The following is a 17,116-nucleotide window of genomic DNA, read 5'->3' on the forward strand; positions in this document are numbered from 1 at the left end:
GCTGCCCAGCTATCACTTGCTTAAACATTCAACTTGTATGGGGCTCCTGAGTGAGTCAGTCAATTAAGCGTCTGACTCTTAGTATCAGCTCAGGTCACGATCTCATGGTTTGTGAGATCGAGCCACACATCAGGCTCTGTGCTGACAGTGCAGAGCCTGCTTGGGATTCTCTCTCTCCCCTCTCTCTCTGTTCCCCATCCCGCCCCCGCTTCTGTGCGTGCTCGCTCTCTCTCTCAAAATAAATAAATAAACACTAAAAAAACCCATTCAACTTGCTTAAACAGATTAAACATTCTTCATAGGAACTTCTGATTGGCCCAGAAAGAACCCTGTGCCTGTACCCTGCTGCCAGGAAGCTGGAAAAGTGAACTTGTGGTGTGTCCAGCTTGGTAGTGGGGAAATGGTGAGAGGTGACATTGGCTGGGCACTGGATTAACCTTTTTCTTTTTTTTTTATAAATTTTTTTTTAACATTTATTCATTTTTGAGACAGAGAGAGACAGAGCATGAATGAGGGAAGGTCAGAAAGAGAGGGAGACACAGAATCTGAAACAGGCTCCAGGCTCTGAGCTGTCAGCCCAGAGCCTGACGCGGGGCTCGAACTCACGGACCGCGAGATCATGACCTGAGCTGAAGTCAGACGCTCAACCGACTGAGCCACCCAGGCACCCCTGGATTAACCTTTTTCATCTTCATAGCCCCAAAGGTGCTATTGTGGATCTCATTGTACAGATGAGAAGACTGAGGCCTGGAGAGGCAAAGTGACTTGCCCTGAGTTCCATAGCTGGGAAGTAGCTGTCCTGGCCTATCCATCCAGACAGGTCTCCCAAATGCCTCACTGCTTCTTAGGGAGTCTGTTTCCCACAGGATCAGATGGGGAGCGATTCTCTGAACATTCAGAGGGTGTGCCTTTGCTGGGTGGCCTAAAGTAGGGCGAATGTCCGCTGTGCTGCCTATGTAAGCCCCTGTGAATTACTGAGCTTGACTGAGTGTCCACTGACTTCTGCAGAAATGATAAGAATGGTTGTGCAGTGCTCGCTTCGGCAGCACATGTACTGAAATGTCTGTCTATGGTACTGAGAAGATTAGCGTGGACCCCACACAGGAATGATATGCAAATTCGTGATATGCACAGGAATGATATGCAAATTAAAAAAAATGGTTGTCTCTGCACTGTGAAGCCCAGAAGAGAGAAGTATGTCTGTCACCCACCCTAGGAGCTGCTCCACCCCTCCCCCTATTTAAGACCCATCGAGACCTTTGCCATCTGCAAACCCCACAACACCTAGCCTGATACCGTAAACAAAATAAACAGTCAACAAATGTCAGTGGTGCAAATCAAAGAAATCCAAGTGATATACAAGGAAAACCCGTGGGAAAAAAATCAGCAATCGCTAATGATCACTAAGGTATGGTTAGGGACTGAAGGTATAATGTATCTTATTTTATTTTTGGAAGAATGCTGTATTTGAAAATAATAATACATGCTTATTATAAGGATTTAAGGAAAGAGAAGAGTTCAAATATTGCCCCTGGTTCTACCAACTAGAGGAACCATTGTTTGATGTAGGTGACCATCAGATAGCTATGGGTGTGTGGGGGGCGGGGGGAGCGGGAAGGAGGAGGGAGGAGAAAGAGCCCCTAGAATATAAGCATGTAGGGGCCTCACACATCTGCCTGGATGTTAATAGGTCTAATGAAGAAAAAGGTGAATTCCCAGTATATGTGATGCTGCTAGAATTCAATCATGCCCTTCGTGTTACTTGAATCTAGCAGAAGGGAAAGGACCCAGAATGCCTTGCATCAGAGTTTTCCTACTTCAGCAGGGTTGGTTCAAGGTTTTCCAGGTGGCAAACCTCCTAGACATTGGTGGTGACCCAGGGGTGTGCCCAGATTCCACAGCTCCCTGGAGCCTGGGGAGGGGGCTGGTGGAGTCAGGGCTGTGTAGTGAGGTCAGCCCGGTGCCCTGGGGAAGTCGCCTGTGGCAGCTGCAGGCTGGACTCACCAGACAGCGAGGCCAGATGGCAACGGTCCCTCATCCTCCCTCACTCAGACATCTTGGAGCCCGGGGCTCTGAGAGCACTGATTGGCAGGGTGGGGGATGTCCTTGCTATAACGGCTTCATCCCCACCGTGACTTTGGGCAGAGTCCTGGAGGTCTCTCACTTTTGGGTCCCTGTTGATTCTAGTGGAGTAAGGTTGCCTAGCTCCCAGGGGCCAGCCAGTGGCTGCCTTCCTCCAGGTCACCCCCGGGCTTCCTGTCTCCTCCTGGGGCTTGCCCAGTTCTGGAGGAGATCTTGGGGTCTTCAGCCCTCTTGCCCTGTTAGGAGTGGGCTTGGTCACCACAGCCAGTGCAGTGACAGACTGCCCTAGGCCAAGAAAGGCAGGCACCCAGACCACCGCCCAGGGCCACTCTACCCTCAAACAGCAATGCTGCATGTCCAAGTGCCGCATGACACTAGAGCTCACTTTGGGGACCCTGGCGGAAGCCAGAGAACAAGGCCTTGGGCGGAACACATGAAGGGAAGACAGACTTGCTGCCAGATACTCACGTGCGTTCCTGCACCAGGCGCTGTGCTAAGCGATGGGCAGTGGGAGACCAGGGTGAGCACGATGGCTGCCACCCCTGAGGAGAATGCTGGGACAGAAATGATCCCAGGGCAGGAGGGAGAGGTGCTTTAATGGGGAAGATGCGGAGGCAGGGAGGGCAGACGGGGGACAATGTGCTGGGGGAGTGGGGGTCCCTGACCTCTGGGCCTGCACTGTCCCACAGGGGATCCGCCGGCCGCAGGTGGCCCCTGAGCCCCAGACACGTGCGTGAGGAAGGGGAAGAAGCACTTTACGTGCAGACTACCTACCAGATTTCGAAGGCTCCGTGCAAAAACATCTCATTCACAATCATTTTTATGTTGCTGAAATGATACTACTGTGGATATAGTAGGGTAAATAAATCACACTAGTAAAATACACGTCACCTGTTTCTTTTTACTTTTTAAGAAGGTGGCTACTAGAAAAGGTAAAGTGACGTGAGTGCCGCGATCTGCGGCTCACGTCGTAGCTCGGTCGGATGGAGCTGCTCTAGGGCTTGGCAATTAAGAAGCATGGGTAGGAGGTACATCTGACTTCGCCTCCCCAAAATAACTACTATGGAGGGGGTTGCCTCTGAGGGGTGAGCTGCCTGTCCCTATGTGCTCAGAGATGTTGGCAATGGTGAAGAGACCATCGGGTGAACCGCAAGGGTGCCTTCAACTCTAAGCCTACCGGGGCTCAGCAGGTCCCTTTTCTGAACCCGGAGGCCTCAGGCAGGACCACGTGCTGGAGTGCCCTTGGTGTGTGGCCTGGAGGTCCCACCCATCCTGGGGCTCCTCCTCGCCCTCAGCAGAGTGTGCTGGAGCATCTCCTTGGCTCTGGTGAGGGCTCCCTCAGCAGGGACAGCCACGTGGGGCACCACACCCACCCCTTCCCAGGAGCTGCCATCCACAGCCCCCACTGAGCGGGCCGTGGGGATGGTGATGTAGAGATGAGTGTCATCCACGTGGTAGGTTTGTGGTGGCTGGCAGCCCCCGCTGGTCACTTCCCCAATGACCAGTGCCCGGCCCAGCTTCTTCATGATGTAGGTAAACTCCTCCGCGGCGCCGGCTGTCAGCGCGCTGGTCAGAATGGCCACGTTCTTCTTGGAGCCGTAGCGTTCACCTGGAAGACAGAGGATGGGGAGTCCAGTCAGCACTGTGGGGCACCTGCCTTCTCCGTACTGTGTGGACCCGCAAAGAGGAAGGCCTGGGATTTGGTTCTGTGGCCTTGTGTCCACATGCAGGGCATTCCTTTGTGAGCCCCAGTTCTGCAAGTGTCAAATGGGGCTACGAGCGTGTGCCCCATCTCCAGTTTGTAAGGGCTTGACAGCTGCTTCACGCACTTCTGGCACTTTTATCTTTGAGTGACGGGAAAAGCCTTGACTCTCCCGAGGAAAGGATGCGCTTCCTCTTCATGAATCATAAGAATGCCTAACCTGCCAGATTCTCTTTTCACTTTGGACTCCCGGAAGACCCAAACTCGTGGCTTCACGACAACAGCCCTCTAGGGCAACGATGTCCGATAGAAACACAACGTGAGCCAGAAAGTGAGCCACAGATGTCGCTGCAAGTTTTCTAGGAGTCACATTAAACAAGAAAAAAAAAAAAAAAGCACAGATGACATGAATCTTAACCATATTTTATTTAACTCAACATATCCAAAACAAGTTTGTCTCAAAAATGTAATCAGTAACATTGTGGAGATATTATACATCTTTATTTTTCCATGAAAAGCCCTAAAATACCTGGTGTATATTTTACACCTGTCACATCCCAATTCATATGAGCCACATTTCAGTGCTCAGTGGCTGCATGTGGCAAGCGGCTCCCATACTGGACATCATTGCAATCTAGGACCCCATGCTCTTGCAGATTTGAGTCTGTTTGTAACTCCTGGTTTTGAATACTGTTTGAATTTACAGTTCACCCGGTTCTAATTTTTATTTACGTTTTGCAGTATTTGTGAATGTGTGCCCTGGAATCTCCCTCGAATCCTTGTGTGATAAGGAAGTGTACAAATGAAAATTGTGGGGTGCTTTTCTGGTCATATGCACCCTTCCTCCCACCGCTCTCCCAGCCCCTCGTCGGATGGGAGCGTAGGTTTCTTGGTTTGTCATGCTGAGCAAGGGAGTCAGAGTGAGCCTATCACCCGTGACGGGGACCACGAGAGCCCTGGCTCTACAGAGCGTGGCGCCTGTGCAGGGCAGAGACCCCATCAGAACCACAAACTTTATTCAGGCAGGTGTGCTGAGCTGCTGCTGACAGCTCAGGGAGGATGAGCACCAGAAACTCTGTGGGGTTTGGTGAAGGGCAAGGGTCCTTCTAATTCTGCTGTGCCTTGCATGCTGATGGTTGTCATGGCCAGAACGGAGGGCATTTTGGTTTTAGAGAAACCGGCATTCAGATTTGGGCGCTTCCACTTATTAGCTAGGTGATGTTAGACAAGAGACTCGACCTAGTCAAGGCTCATCTAGAAAATAAGCATAATGGTAGAATTTTGTAGGGATTAAGAATCATATGTAAAAGTGTAGTGCATGCAGAGCTTTATATTCCATTTACTGTTACTTTTCCCTGGACCCAAGCTGTCTTTCCCTGATTTTCCAGAAGCTTCTAGAATGAGAACAGGAAAGGGAAAGCGTCTGTACATACCTGCGAGCCAGGTGTGGGTCCAGAGCTCACTGACAGAGTTGTTGGGCCGGCTGTAGATTTTGTCCAACAGAATTGGAGGACCTTCATCAAAGAAGTAGGAGCACAGGGCAGAGATGGAGGAGGTGGGGCCACCGATGTTGAACCTAAGGGAAGGGAAGTGGGGGTCATTGGGGCAGAGCTCACAGGGAGGCCCTCGGTTCCCCTCTGGGAGCCTGGGACCTTTGCCCTGAGGAGGACACTAATTCCAGGCAGCCTCCCTGTCCCATCCTTCTCCTGCAGAATTCTGTGGTTGGCATTTCCCAGAGTACAAGTCTCTTGAGAAATTTCAAAACACTGGTGCCATACCTGCCCTTTCTGATCACATATTAATACATTATGTGATACATATTGTGTCCATTACATTAAAGGCTCTGACAAGTCCTGCAGTCATGAACTTGCTGATAGATTTTCCTCATTTACTAACCATAGACTCCTCTCCACACCCATGCTGCCTGTGAGGACACTGTTTTCCCGGCTGCATTCTCTATAATTTCATAAGACCCACTGGGCATTTTTGTTCAGGTCTCCTAATGAGCTGCTACTTAGTACAGCAGAGTGCTCAGAGTTGTGGAACCACACTGGATGGGGAGTGGAAGAGTGGGGGAGGGGACAACCTGTGCCTGTCCTAGGACGTTCGGATTTGCCTTGTTATGTGAACTCTTTGGGACCCTGTCTCCTCATCTGTGAATAAGAAGTGTGGGCTGGTGATATGATAGGAGTCTCTTCTGGTTGAAGGTCTAGGGTGGCCCAGCTGGGTTTAGGGCCTTTGACCTCAGTGTCTGAAACTCCAAACCTCAGGTTAGAAGGGTCTGGAAGCACTCTGTAGGCTGGGCCACTTCCTCTTTTACAAATGTAGCCACAGAGCCCTGGGAGAGGTTTTGGAGAACAAGCCTCTGAGATCTGGAGCCCTCTAGTGACAGACAAGAACCACAGCTGAGCTGCAGACAAGCAAGTCATGACTTGGCCAAGCAGGCAAGTCATGACTTGGCCAATTCTGGCAGCCTGTCTCCTGCAGCTACAAAGTGGGGTTCTGTATCCCTGGGGGAGCAGCCTGCCCCTCCCTGTGTCCATGGAGGCAGGGGCCTGGTTGCTGGGGGTGGGTATCTACCTAAAAGCGTCCCTCCACCAGCCATTTTGTGATGCAAAGAATTCTTTTTGCCACAATAGTGGCTTATTTTCACATTCTCTCAGGGACTCTGGCTTTCCAATTCTCATGATCAGGGTGGTCACGGGCTGACTTTGTATGACATAAGAGGCACAATGCAGGTGGTGGCCTAGCTAGCTGTCCCAAACATGACTGATCACCAGAATCACCCGGGGTGATGCCTTTCAAATACACAGATGACTGGGCCTCACCCCGGAGCTTTAGATTCAGTAGGGTCACGTTAAGCCCCCAGAATCTGTTTTTAAAGTCTCCCTTCCTCCTCTCTCTCCACTGAGTCCTATGGCCAGGCAAGTTTGGAAACCACAGGAGTAGCCCAGTGATTCTCAGCCTGGAATTAACACTGGGATCATCTGAGGAGCTTAGAAAGATCACCGATGTTGGGGTCCCCCACGGCCAATTACGCCGGAACCCCTGGGTTGGCTGGCCAGAGACCTCTGCCCCCCCAGCCACTGACCTCATGTCAATGATCATGGCATCCGTGTGCACGATCTTCTTCCAAACATGCTCCACCAGCAGCTCTGACACCTGGGTGAGCAGCTCACAGTCCCCAAACGTGTCAAACCTCAAGTAGCCAAGGTTGTCCTCAAACACATTAGTATGAAAGGAAAACTTGATCAGGTCCTCAAAGACTTCAGGGGAAGGGATCTGAAAAAAATGGGTGGGGGTCCAGCTCAGTGTCAGCAGAGGAGCAGATGTTACAGCTCAGGAAACCGGGCACCACAGTTTTCCTTTATACGTGAAAGATATTGAGGGTATGGGAGGGAATTAACATTTCTGAAGAAGGTTTCCAATGGAGCGCCTAGGAGGTTATGTGGGTGGTGGGCCTAGGATGTGGACCCAAATGCGGTTGGCAGACTCCTTACAGAGAACGTTCATGCATGTCAAGCCCACACCGCGGTGTCCAGAGCTGCAAGGCCCAGGCGTGGTCTCCACTCTGACTCCCCTGACCTCACCAGATACCTCCTGATGGTTCTGAGTTCATCTTCTTCCCTAGGGCTGGGAGGGAAGACATTAGCTAGCTCCTGGGCCCCTGAACCTTTAGAAGGGGGTTTGGCCCTGTGCTGAGCACATTGCAGCCCTTACCATCACCATGAGGGCACCCTATAGCATCCCCATCCTTTCAATGAGGACACTGAAGCACAGAGTGATTAAGTAACTTGCCCAAGGTCACACAGCCAGTAGGTGGTGGAACCAGAAGCTGAATCCATATGTGACTCCAAACCATGAATCCTGGCGATGCTGGAAAGGAGTGAGTCCTCGATTTGGAATCTGGTGGCCCTGTGAGTCTAGCACAGTGCTGGCACATTCTAGGCTCCCCCAACATGTTTTGTGCCTCATCTTCTCTCTCCAAGACTGCTAGAAGGACACAGGCTCTGTGGGCCGGAATGTTAACTGGGACACCCAGCCTCCAGGGTCTGCTTTGCCCTTAGTCACAAGCTCTTCAGCCATGGGTCACACTCCTCTGCACCCCTCTGGGTTTCCATTTCTCTTTTTGTAAAACAGGGATGATGATTCTGCACTAGATGCTTCTGGTGCCCTTGGCCCTCCTCTGATTTTTGCTACAACCGCTCCTCACCTGACAGGGCCTTGCCTCCAGCACACCCCTATGTCTTTCCATTGTCGATTTCAGGACCTTCTCCAAGCTGCCTCAGAGTTTGAGAGAGTTCATGTCCCCAGGGGGACCTTTAGCCAAAGAAGGACAGGAACTGCTGGGTCCCGTCTGTAGATGGACGGCTCCAGGAAGCCTTCCCCACACTTGTTAGGGTTCTATAGGAATTTTAGGAAGCAACAGCTTCCATAATGCCCTTACCCATCAGCTTTTCCTCCTTTCCTATCCCATTCTCCCTGCCCCCTCACTTCTGCTTCAAAGACGGCCTCCCACCTGAACTGCCTGCATCCTAGACCTCCTTTCAAGGGACCCTGAGACAAATGCTGCCCTGACTACTTGTGACTCTGCCACAAAATCACAGAGGATAAATGATGTGGAGAGATGTTGTAAATATCGCTTCCCGATGAAGCTCTTAGCTTATGGGAGTGTCTGATGAATCCATGGCCACTGGTCTAGAGAACTTCTCTCTCATCCACCCAGCAGCAAAATTCCTCAACCTTGATTTACCTTTTCAGTGTTTTCCCCAAATGCCATTGCCGGCTTCGAATATACTGACCACAATAGCCTGGCTCGGAATTTGCCATCCAGCTGGCCCTTGGACCAGACTGCACGCCCACCAAGTGCAGCTCCTTCTGGAGGCTTTGCATCGTGGGAGGGGAGGAGAAGGCAGGTGGTGCCTGACCACTGCCATGATTCTCCAGGCTGTGCGCCGTCAGCACCCCTGACCATGCCACAGCCTGTGTCTAGGCTCCATGCTTTAGCTCTGAGGCAACTGTGAGGCCAAGACCTCTGCCTGCTCCTCTCTCTCCATCTGAAACCCCCCGAGGCAGGCAGGTGGTGAGAATGAACACAAACCCCGCATTTCCAGGGGACGAAACCGTAGTGACTTCTCATGACCTGACCTTTTCGCCAACACTGATGATGAGAAGTGCTGCAAACATTTGCCTTCCACCCCGCCAAGAGTGCCACTCCTTCTATACCAGGGGTTTTCAAACTGAGTCCTCGTGGGTTATCAGTGCTCTACAGAGGTGCTCAGGGACACCAGAAGAAGAAGGGATGACAGGATGAGAGGAAGGGAAAGATGTGACTAATGAGAACTTAAACACGAAAACGAGTCTGGAAGCGATTGCCCGGCACTGTGCACAGAGCCCTGGATGTGCAGACAACCAGTCGGCTCATGGCTGGGACTGTGCTAGGTTCAGTCTCCCTTGTGTCTCACCTGCATGGGCACAATCCCAGGAATGCGGTCCTTGGCATCCTCGGGGATATGGGCTGTCTTCAGGTGTGGGTCTCCGGACAGCATCTGCAGATCGGCCCCCAGCATCTCAGCCAAGGCCCCTTCTGAGGTCACCCTTGAATAGCGGCTCTGCATACGGCTCAGTTTGGCCGCCATCTTGGCCCCCAGTTCAGGGGAGGCATAGTTATCGGCTACCAGCTTCCCGGCTGTCTGCAGCACAGTGGGCACCTTGGCCCGCAGGGCCACTATGTTCCGGGCTGTGGAGAGGGCCTCACTCATGGGCACGGTGATGTCGGGCTCCACCCCAGCCAGGTCCCAGGCTTCGCCTGTGGTGGCGCTCAGGGCCATCTGCGTGGGCATGGAGGCGTATAAGGGGCTACTGCCCACCTGGTAGATGCCCACAGAGAGTGCCCCTCCAGCTGTGGGCTCCCCAATGATGGTGGCCCGCTGTAGGTCCTGCATGGTGTGAGCAAACGCCTCAGCTGCCGACCCGCTGATGTGGCTCATCAGGATGTAGAGGTCTTTGTGCGGGCCGTAGCGCTTGCCAGCCACCTGGGGCAGGGTCCACACTTCCGTGACCCTCGAGGTCGCCCTGTCAAAGACAGAGTAGAGGTGCTGGCGGGGCTCTGCTTCAAAGAAGTAGGAGCAGAGCAGCGGCACAGCTGTGGAGTAGCTACCAGGGTTGTATCGCAGGTCGACAACCAGCGAGGCCGTGTCCACCAGCCTCTGCCACACCAGCTGCACCAGCTGTGGCCCGATGGCCTTCACCGTCTCCAGCTCGGCCATGGCGTCGAAACGCAGGTAACCCAGCTGGCCAGGCAGCACCTCTGTTTTAAACAGGGCTTCGATGAGGTAGGAGACCTCCTCTGGGGAGGGCACGACAGGGGGTGGGGGGGGCACCTCCTCGGCCACCATCTCACCGGGGCTGTGGAACACCAGCAGACGGTGGTCCCCAGACATCTCCTGCAGGTCGGCCGTGAGCTGGGAGGCCAGTGACTCCAGGTCCACGGCGGTGCGGTAGGCCCCCTGGGCCAGCTTGGCTCGAAGCAGGGCACTGGTCTGCCCGATGACCTCTGGCCGTGCATAGTGAGCCTCGACCAGGTGCCCCGTGCCCTCCACCAGGGCCTCCAGGCTGCGGTGGAACTCCAGCACCTCCTGGGCCCTGTCCAGGGCTTCCTCGGCCAGCACGATGGCGTCGGGCACCACGCCACCTCCCAACCAGCACTCGCCGTGGTTGTCGATGAAGGTGAGCACGGGCACGGTGAGCACGAGGCCACCCTCCGGCGTCTCCAGCAGGGGCACCGTGCGGGTGTGCAGCAGGCTGCCCGCGGTGATCTCGCCCACCAGCGTGGCCCAGCCCAGCGACTGCATGAGGAAGGCCAGCTCCTCGGCCGCGGTGGCGGTGCGGTGGCTGGTGAGCAGGTACACGCCGCGCTGGGTGGGGTAGCCCTGGCCCAGCAGCTCCATGCGGCTGAAGTGCTCCTGCGTGATGTTGGTGCGGCGGTCATAGGTGGTAAAGAGGTGCACAGAGCCGTTGTCGGGGCCCTGGAAGTAAGACAGTAGCAGGGGCACAGCAGAGGATGGCCCCCCGGGGTTCTGGCGCAGGTCCACGATGAGGTGCTCCGTGCCCCGCAGGGGCGCCCACACCTGGCGCACAATGTAGGGGCTTAGCACCTCCAGCACGGAGGCATCGGCGAAGCTGTCAAAGCGGAGGTAGCCCACGTTGCCTGGTAGCACCGACACCTGAAACATAGAGACCACCAGGGCCTGCCGGGCAGCCTCGGCTCCGGGCACCGTGGGGACTACCTCCGGAGGCTCGTCCTCGCCAACCTCGGGCCCAGAAGAGGCGTCCTTGGCCCTCACGGCCCGCACCAGGAGCCTGGGGTCTTCAGACACAGTCTGTAGGCCAGCGTTGAGTTTGGTGACCAGGTCCTCCTCCGAGACTACTGCGGAGAAGTCCATGTTGGCCAGGTGGTGCAGCAGGCTGGGCACACGGTCCACCAGGGTGTAGTAGGTCTGCAGCGCCTCCTGCAGGCGCCGGACAACTCCTGGGAGGGCCCGGCGCAGAGTGAGAATGGCCAGGGCTTTCTCTAGGGCCTGCTCGGCTGGTGTCCCCACACAGGGCAGCACCCCACTGCCCTCCCATGTCTGGCTGCCCCCTCCCAGGGGCCCTAGGGACCTGGACACGGGCACAGTGAGGAAGAAGTCAGACTGGCCTATCCTCAGCTTCTGGAGGTCCAGGGCACCCCCCACAGTCCGCTCACCCACCACGATGGCCCTGCGCATCTGCTTGAGGATGTAAGTGATGTCCTCAGCCACGCCCCCAGTGTGGCCGCTGGTGAGGACCACCACATCCTTGTCGGCACTGTACCTTTCTCCCAGCACCTGGGGCAAGGTCCAGATCTCAGTGGTCGTATTGGAGGGACGGTCGTAGATGGTATCCACGTGCAGGACCGTGTTCCCTGGGTGCAGGTAGGAGATTACGTACGGGATGCCGGAAACGTGGCCCCCGGTGCAGTGCCGGAGGTCCAGCACCAAGGCAGAGGTGCCCATGAGCTTCCTCCAGACGCTGGCCACCAGGAAGCCCCCCAGCTTGCTCACCACCTCCTGGCTTGGGATGTCGTCCACACGCAGGTAGCCCACATTGCCCTCCAGAACCTCGTGGCGGATGCCCTTCTGCAGCCGGGCAAGCATTTCCTCTTTTGTGAGGTTGGTGAGTGCTGGGGCTTGCCGGGGAGCCTCGAGGGTGCTGGGCTCATATGAAATGACCAGGCGAGGGTCGTTCAAGGAGCTCTGCACCCCAGTCGTCAGCACATGGGCCAGAGTCTGAGGGTCCGAGATGGCGAGGATCTCACGACTCTTGATGGCCTGCTCGATGGCTTCCTGCATCCCCATCAGGTTCTCTGGGAAGCAATAGTTATCCAGGAGGACCTTGGCCATGTCCAGCACCAAGCTTGGCTGGAACAGGTGCGTGGGGCCAGCCAGGCCACAGAGCAGCATGGGCAAGAGCAGGACCCATTCTCTCGTCATGGGGATCCAGAAGGAGAGCTGGCTCCCAAGCAAAAGCTCCCTTGACTGTGCGTAAGGCCACGGCACTGCCCTGTGTGGCTGCCTTCCTCCCTCGTCCTTCTCAGCGGGTGGACAGAAGGTCCGGGGCTAAACTCGGGAGTTGGGGTGCGGCTTCCAGCTCCAGTAAGCCTTTAATCCTGTCTAATTCAAGCGCATCAGCCCTGGGGACTGGGGAGAAGGGCCCGAAGTGGTTTGACCCAGAAGGTATGTTGGATCTCATGCTGCTGTGCTATCTCTGTGTATAGTAATCTGAATAACCACCGTTTATTTGCAGTGCCTGCCGCATGCCGGACTCCGTGCTTCATGCTTCACAAGGTGACAGTTTTCACCAGAGCCTTGCAAAATAGAGCTGTTAACCTGCTGGAAATAGCATCTTCCCACTACACTGGGTGATCCACGCCTCTGGAATTAGGTAGAGCTCACTGGAGGCCCGGCTCCGCGACTCACTGCTCTGTGGCCTTAGGGAAGTATCTTACTTATTGTGTAGACCACGTGAGAAAATATGTGTAAAGCATTTCACGGTTTCAGGCAAGACGGAAGCATTCCATCGCTGATAAGTTCTCCCTGGTAGGTATTATCTCTGCTGTAGAGCTGAAGAAATAGATCTCAGTAGCTTACTGAAGCCCATCACCTTAGGGGTGAAGGGGACATTGAGAAGAAGTCTGGGGGGACTGCAGTCAGCCCAGACAGTGCAGAGGCTGAGTCTGGGGCTCCCATCTACTTCAGGGCTTGCAGCTTTTTTCTATATCTTGGTAATGCATCCAGGGAATTGGGGTGGTCCCCCCCCTCCCGCCGCCACAACAGCTTTCAAACAGTAGGAATACGATGTCCGGACCTCCATGCAGGATGTGGTGAGTGGGAGGGGCATCTGCCTTCTAGACACCATGGGACCAGTGATTCTAGGTCAGGTGAGGTTAGCTCTGAGACCTGACAAGTGTCCATTCTCCTGGCTAAAGAAGACCCCCCTGCTGGGTAAGGGCTCAGCTATGGCCCGCTGCTTGCAGGAAGAACCCAATTGCAGGACTTAGGTCTCTGTGGTCCCAGACCTCACAGGCATCCAGATCATTCCCTCACCTGCACAGAGCATACAGGCCTGTCTCAGGTGAACAGCTGGACTCTTAGGCTCCCAGATCTTGCCCCTTGGCATGGAAGGGACATGGGTCCTGCTGAGGGCTGATTTGCCACAGATCTCCAAGTGTATCTGCCATGGAGCGCAGAGTCTAGAAGCCCTGCTTTGTCTCCGCACCCCTCGGAGGGTGGGCACTTTCCATATTTATCAGACAAGCACGGCTCAGACTGCACAGCCAGGAAGAGCGCTGGGAGAGCGGCCTGCCTCCACTCTTCTCACTTTGTCCTGTTATTGCCACCACACACTTCTTGAGTCGTGTGGGCAGCAGGCAGGCACACATGTGTCCCTCAGCAGGCACCCCCGCAGGAGGTGCCCCGGGAGACGGGGGGCTTTCTCAGCGCCCCTGAGAACCACAATCCGCTCTCTGGAAATCATTGTCTGAGGATGTTTACCAAGTGGTTTATGAAAGCCATAGAGGTCAATTAGCTAAAACAAACATGTTTTTAGCTCATTAGGATTTGTTTAATGCCCAAGTGACATATGGTCACATCACTCCACTATTTGCAGCCAATGAGGTGAGGCTGATTTATTATAACAATAAGGCCTCCTTAGTCCCTACTGGGAAGATTGGGCCTTTCACTCTGGCCCCAACTTGGGGAATCACGTCTCAGAGTATGCCATCCTGGGCCTCTGAGGGCACTTCTCTGTCATTGCGTGAGCTCAGGCAAAGCCTCTGGACCAGGAAGTACAGAGGATAAAGACAATCAGGAAAAGGTCCTTCTTTGGGGAAGGCGCTTCTCCTGGACATTCCTTAAAATGCAGCCTCAGGATGGGATTCCTGCAGCTGTTGCTGGGCCCTGATTTGTGGGGATGGCCCAGAACCTCGCAGAGGATGTGGAAAACAAAATGAGGGTCCATTTCAAGTCATCAGGGGGGCAGAGTTAGTGCCTGCAAGGGGATGTGATGTGTCCTCTTGTGGGTGTGGGAGAAAATTCTGTCCCCAAAGTTCTCCAGTCTGTCCAGGAACTAGGAATGTTCTCTGGTCCCCAGGTGAGGGGGAACATAAGTACTTGGCAGTCAGCTAAGGACAGTGTACCTCAGACAAGTCCACAGTGAAATCCAGGAGGAGAGAAATTCCACACCTTCCCATCCAGTCCTTGCTAGCCATCAGTCTAGGGGGCTACCGAGAGTCCCATGTGACCTTGGGTTGGATTTTGGAGTTGGGATGAAGTCAGAAGCCCCTGCCTCCCTGTCACTTGCACAAGCAGCCATGTGGGCAGAGATGTCAAGAGTACAAGCTTGGGAGCCTCTCCCCTGACCAGCCCTACTACCTTCTAGGGTAGAGACCTTTATTAAGTAACATGACTGCTCTGTGCCTCTGCTTCCTTGGAAGGGAAACAGGATAAAGTTTGCATTGTTGCAACAGTGTTGGCAGGTGTAACAGAAAAGCTGAGGACTCAGTAGAAGTTGGTGAGGGGCAGCCTATGATCAGAACTCCCCTGTGGGGGTGGGGAGAGATACCCCAGCAGGCAGAAATTGCCCTCAGGCCCCTGGCATATGGAATGTTTCTGAGGCCCCAAACCTTCCATTGGCCTCGGTGTGTCTGGAGAATCTGTATGCCTGAGAAAAGCTCGGGCTTAGTGTTCACTCCAGAGCACAACCCGCAGCGATCCAAATGTCAGATTAAAAGGGGGATGAAGCACAGAAGATGTGCTGTTGGGATGGTCACATGGAACATGCTTGGAGCCTGGGCAATCCAAGAAGGAGCAAATCACCTGTTACATTACAGATTCACTTTTTGCTGTGGGCAGAGGCCTTATCTCTGTCTATTATCCATCCATCCATCCATCCATCCATCCATCCATTGTTTAATGTTTATCTTCCCCTCGATGTTCTTTATGGACATTTTCAAGCAGCACAGCCAATACCCATGTACTTAGATTCTAACATTGACATTTTATTACCCTTTCATTATCTCACCTCTATCTCTCTGACCCTCTCCCTAAATCTCAAACCAACATATTTTTTTTTGGATGCATTTCAAAGCACACTGAATCTTGTCTTTATTTTAATCCTTTTTCTTTCTACTCTTTAAAAAATAAGAGTGAAACATACTGCTTTTTACAAGTTAAAGAATTCATAAATGTGTGAACAATCTTTTTCCAAAGCCATTCTAACCCAGCCAATAATAATATGTATTATACATACATAAATGTTTAATGTGTAGCTGTCCTCACCTTTCTCTGCGTTCATACATGGAAGCACATATGCAGGAGATGTATTGTCCATTCACCCATGGATGCTTATCCATCTGTCCATTTGTTTAGTGTTACCTATGTATACATACTGTCTATACTGCATACACATAGTAGTTTGTATCTCGTTTTACTTACTTAAGCATACAGCAGAAACAACCTTCAATGTTGAAGCCTATACATAAAGTTCATCCTTTTAATGGTTGCATCGTAGTCCTTGATAATTTACTGAACTTTTGCTTCTGTTTTTTGCTTCTATGGTTATAAACGTTCTCAAACATGTGTTCACAAGGACTAGCGCTTCTTGTTTCTGTAGACTAACTGTCCAAACCTTGGCTCAACGAATCAATGAGTACGTGTACTTGTTCACTTCAAGTTCACTTATCATAAGTTCACGTGCACTTATGATATTTTCTTTATCATATTTTCAGTAACTTTTAAATTATCTAATAAATGTGTATTTTTTCTGTTTTTTTTTTTTAAACCATGTAATTGATGTATAATCGACATACATTGAACTGCCTGTATCTGAAGCATACAGTCTGGTTTTGACATGTGTATTCACCCATGGAACTATCACCAAGATCAAGGTCATGTATATTTCCCTCTCCCTCTGTTTTTCCTCATGCCTGTTTGTTACTTACCCCTCACCCCCTTGCATTTGCCTTCTGTCACCACTGTGGGTCAGTTTTCATTTTCCAGGACTTTAAATGGGATTATAGTATGTGTACTGTTTTTTTTTTCCCTGTCTTTTACTCAGCATAATGATTTTGAGGTTCGCCTATGTTGCTGAGTTCACCATTCGTTTATTTATTTCATTGCTGAGTAGTGGTCCACTGTATACCACAATTTTTTATCCACTCACAGGTTGATGGACTCGCAGGTTGCTTCAGTTATAGAACTGTTACAAATGCAGCCGTAGTGATTGTTTAAGTAGAAGTCTCTGTGTGGGTATATGTGTTTATTTTCACTAGCACAGAATATATGTCTAGCATTTTAAGAAATAACCTGTTTTCCAAAACTGAAACTTATACCAGCAGCGTATGAGCCTTCTAATTCCTTCACATCAATGCCAACAATTGGTATGTATGGTCAGACTTTTTGATTTTAGCCGTTCTAATAGGTATAGAGTGGTTCCTCATTGTGATTTTAGCTGACATTTCCTTGATGACTAATGGTGTTGAGCATCTTTTTATATATTTATTGGCCATTTGTATATATTCTATGATGAAAAATCTGTTTAGGTCTTTTGCCCATGGGTTGGGGCGGAGGTATGTCTGGGAGTAGAATTGCTGGGTCATGAGGTAATTCTCTGTTTACCTTCTTGAGGAACCGCCAAACTGTTTTCCAAAGCAGCTGCACCATTTTACCTTCCTGCCAGCAACATGTGAGGGTTTTGATTTCTCCCCATCCTCATCGTCAACACTCATTCTCATCTGGCTTTTTGATACTAGCC

General features: G+C 52.4%; 1 protein-coding gene across 1 annotated transcript; it reads right to left on the bottom strand.

Annotated features, from left to right (window-relative positions):
* Positions 1–3,296: 3,296 nt before the first annotated feature.
* RBP3 (retinol binding protein 3) lies at positions 3,297–12,297 on the bottom strand. Its single transcript, XM_042909008.1, has 4 exons — positions 9,250–12,297; positions 6,876–7,066; positions 5,218–5,360; positions 3,297–3,691 (listed from the first exon to the last, which is right to left on the bottom strand). Exons 1-4 carry the CDS (start codon positions 12,295–12,297, stop codon positions 3,297–3,299), a joined length of 3,777 nt encoding a protein of 1,258 aa, XP_042764942.1.
* Positions 12,298–17,116: the final 4,819 nt, after the last annotated feature.

This window comes from Panthera leo, chromosome D2, assembly GCF_018350215.1.
Source record: "Panthera leo isolate Ple1 chromosome D2, P.leo_Ple1_pat1.1, whole genome shotgun sequence".
NCBI classification, from domain to species: Eukaryota; Metazoa; Chordata; class Mammalia; order Carnivora; family Felidae; genus Panthera; species Panthera leo.

Coding starts and splice junctions, on each gene's coding strand:
- RBP3 (XM_042909008.1), bottom strand. CDS start 12,297: ATGACGAGAGAATGGGTCCTGCTCTTGCCCATGCTGCTCTGTGGCCTG. Junction 7,067..9,249: donor CTGGGATTGTGCCCATGCAG/GTGAGACACAAG, acceptor CATTTTTTTCAG/ATCCCTTCCCCTGAAGTCTT. Junction 5,361..6,875: donor GCCATGATCATTGACATGAG/GTCAGTGGCTGG, acceptor CCCTTCCCTTAG/GTTCAACATCGGTGGCCCCA.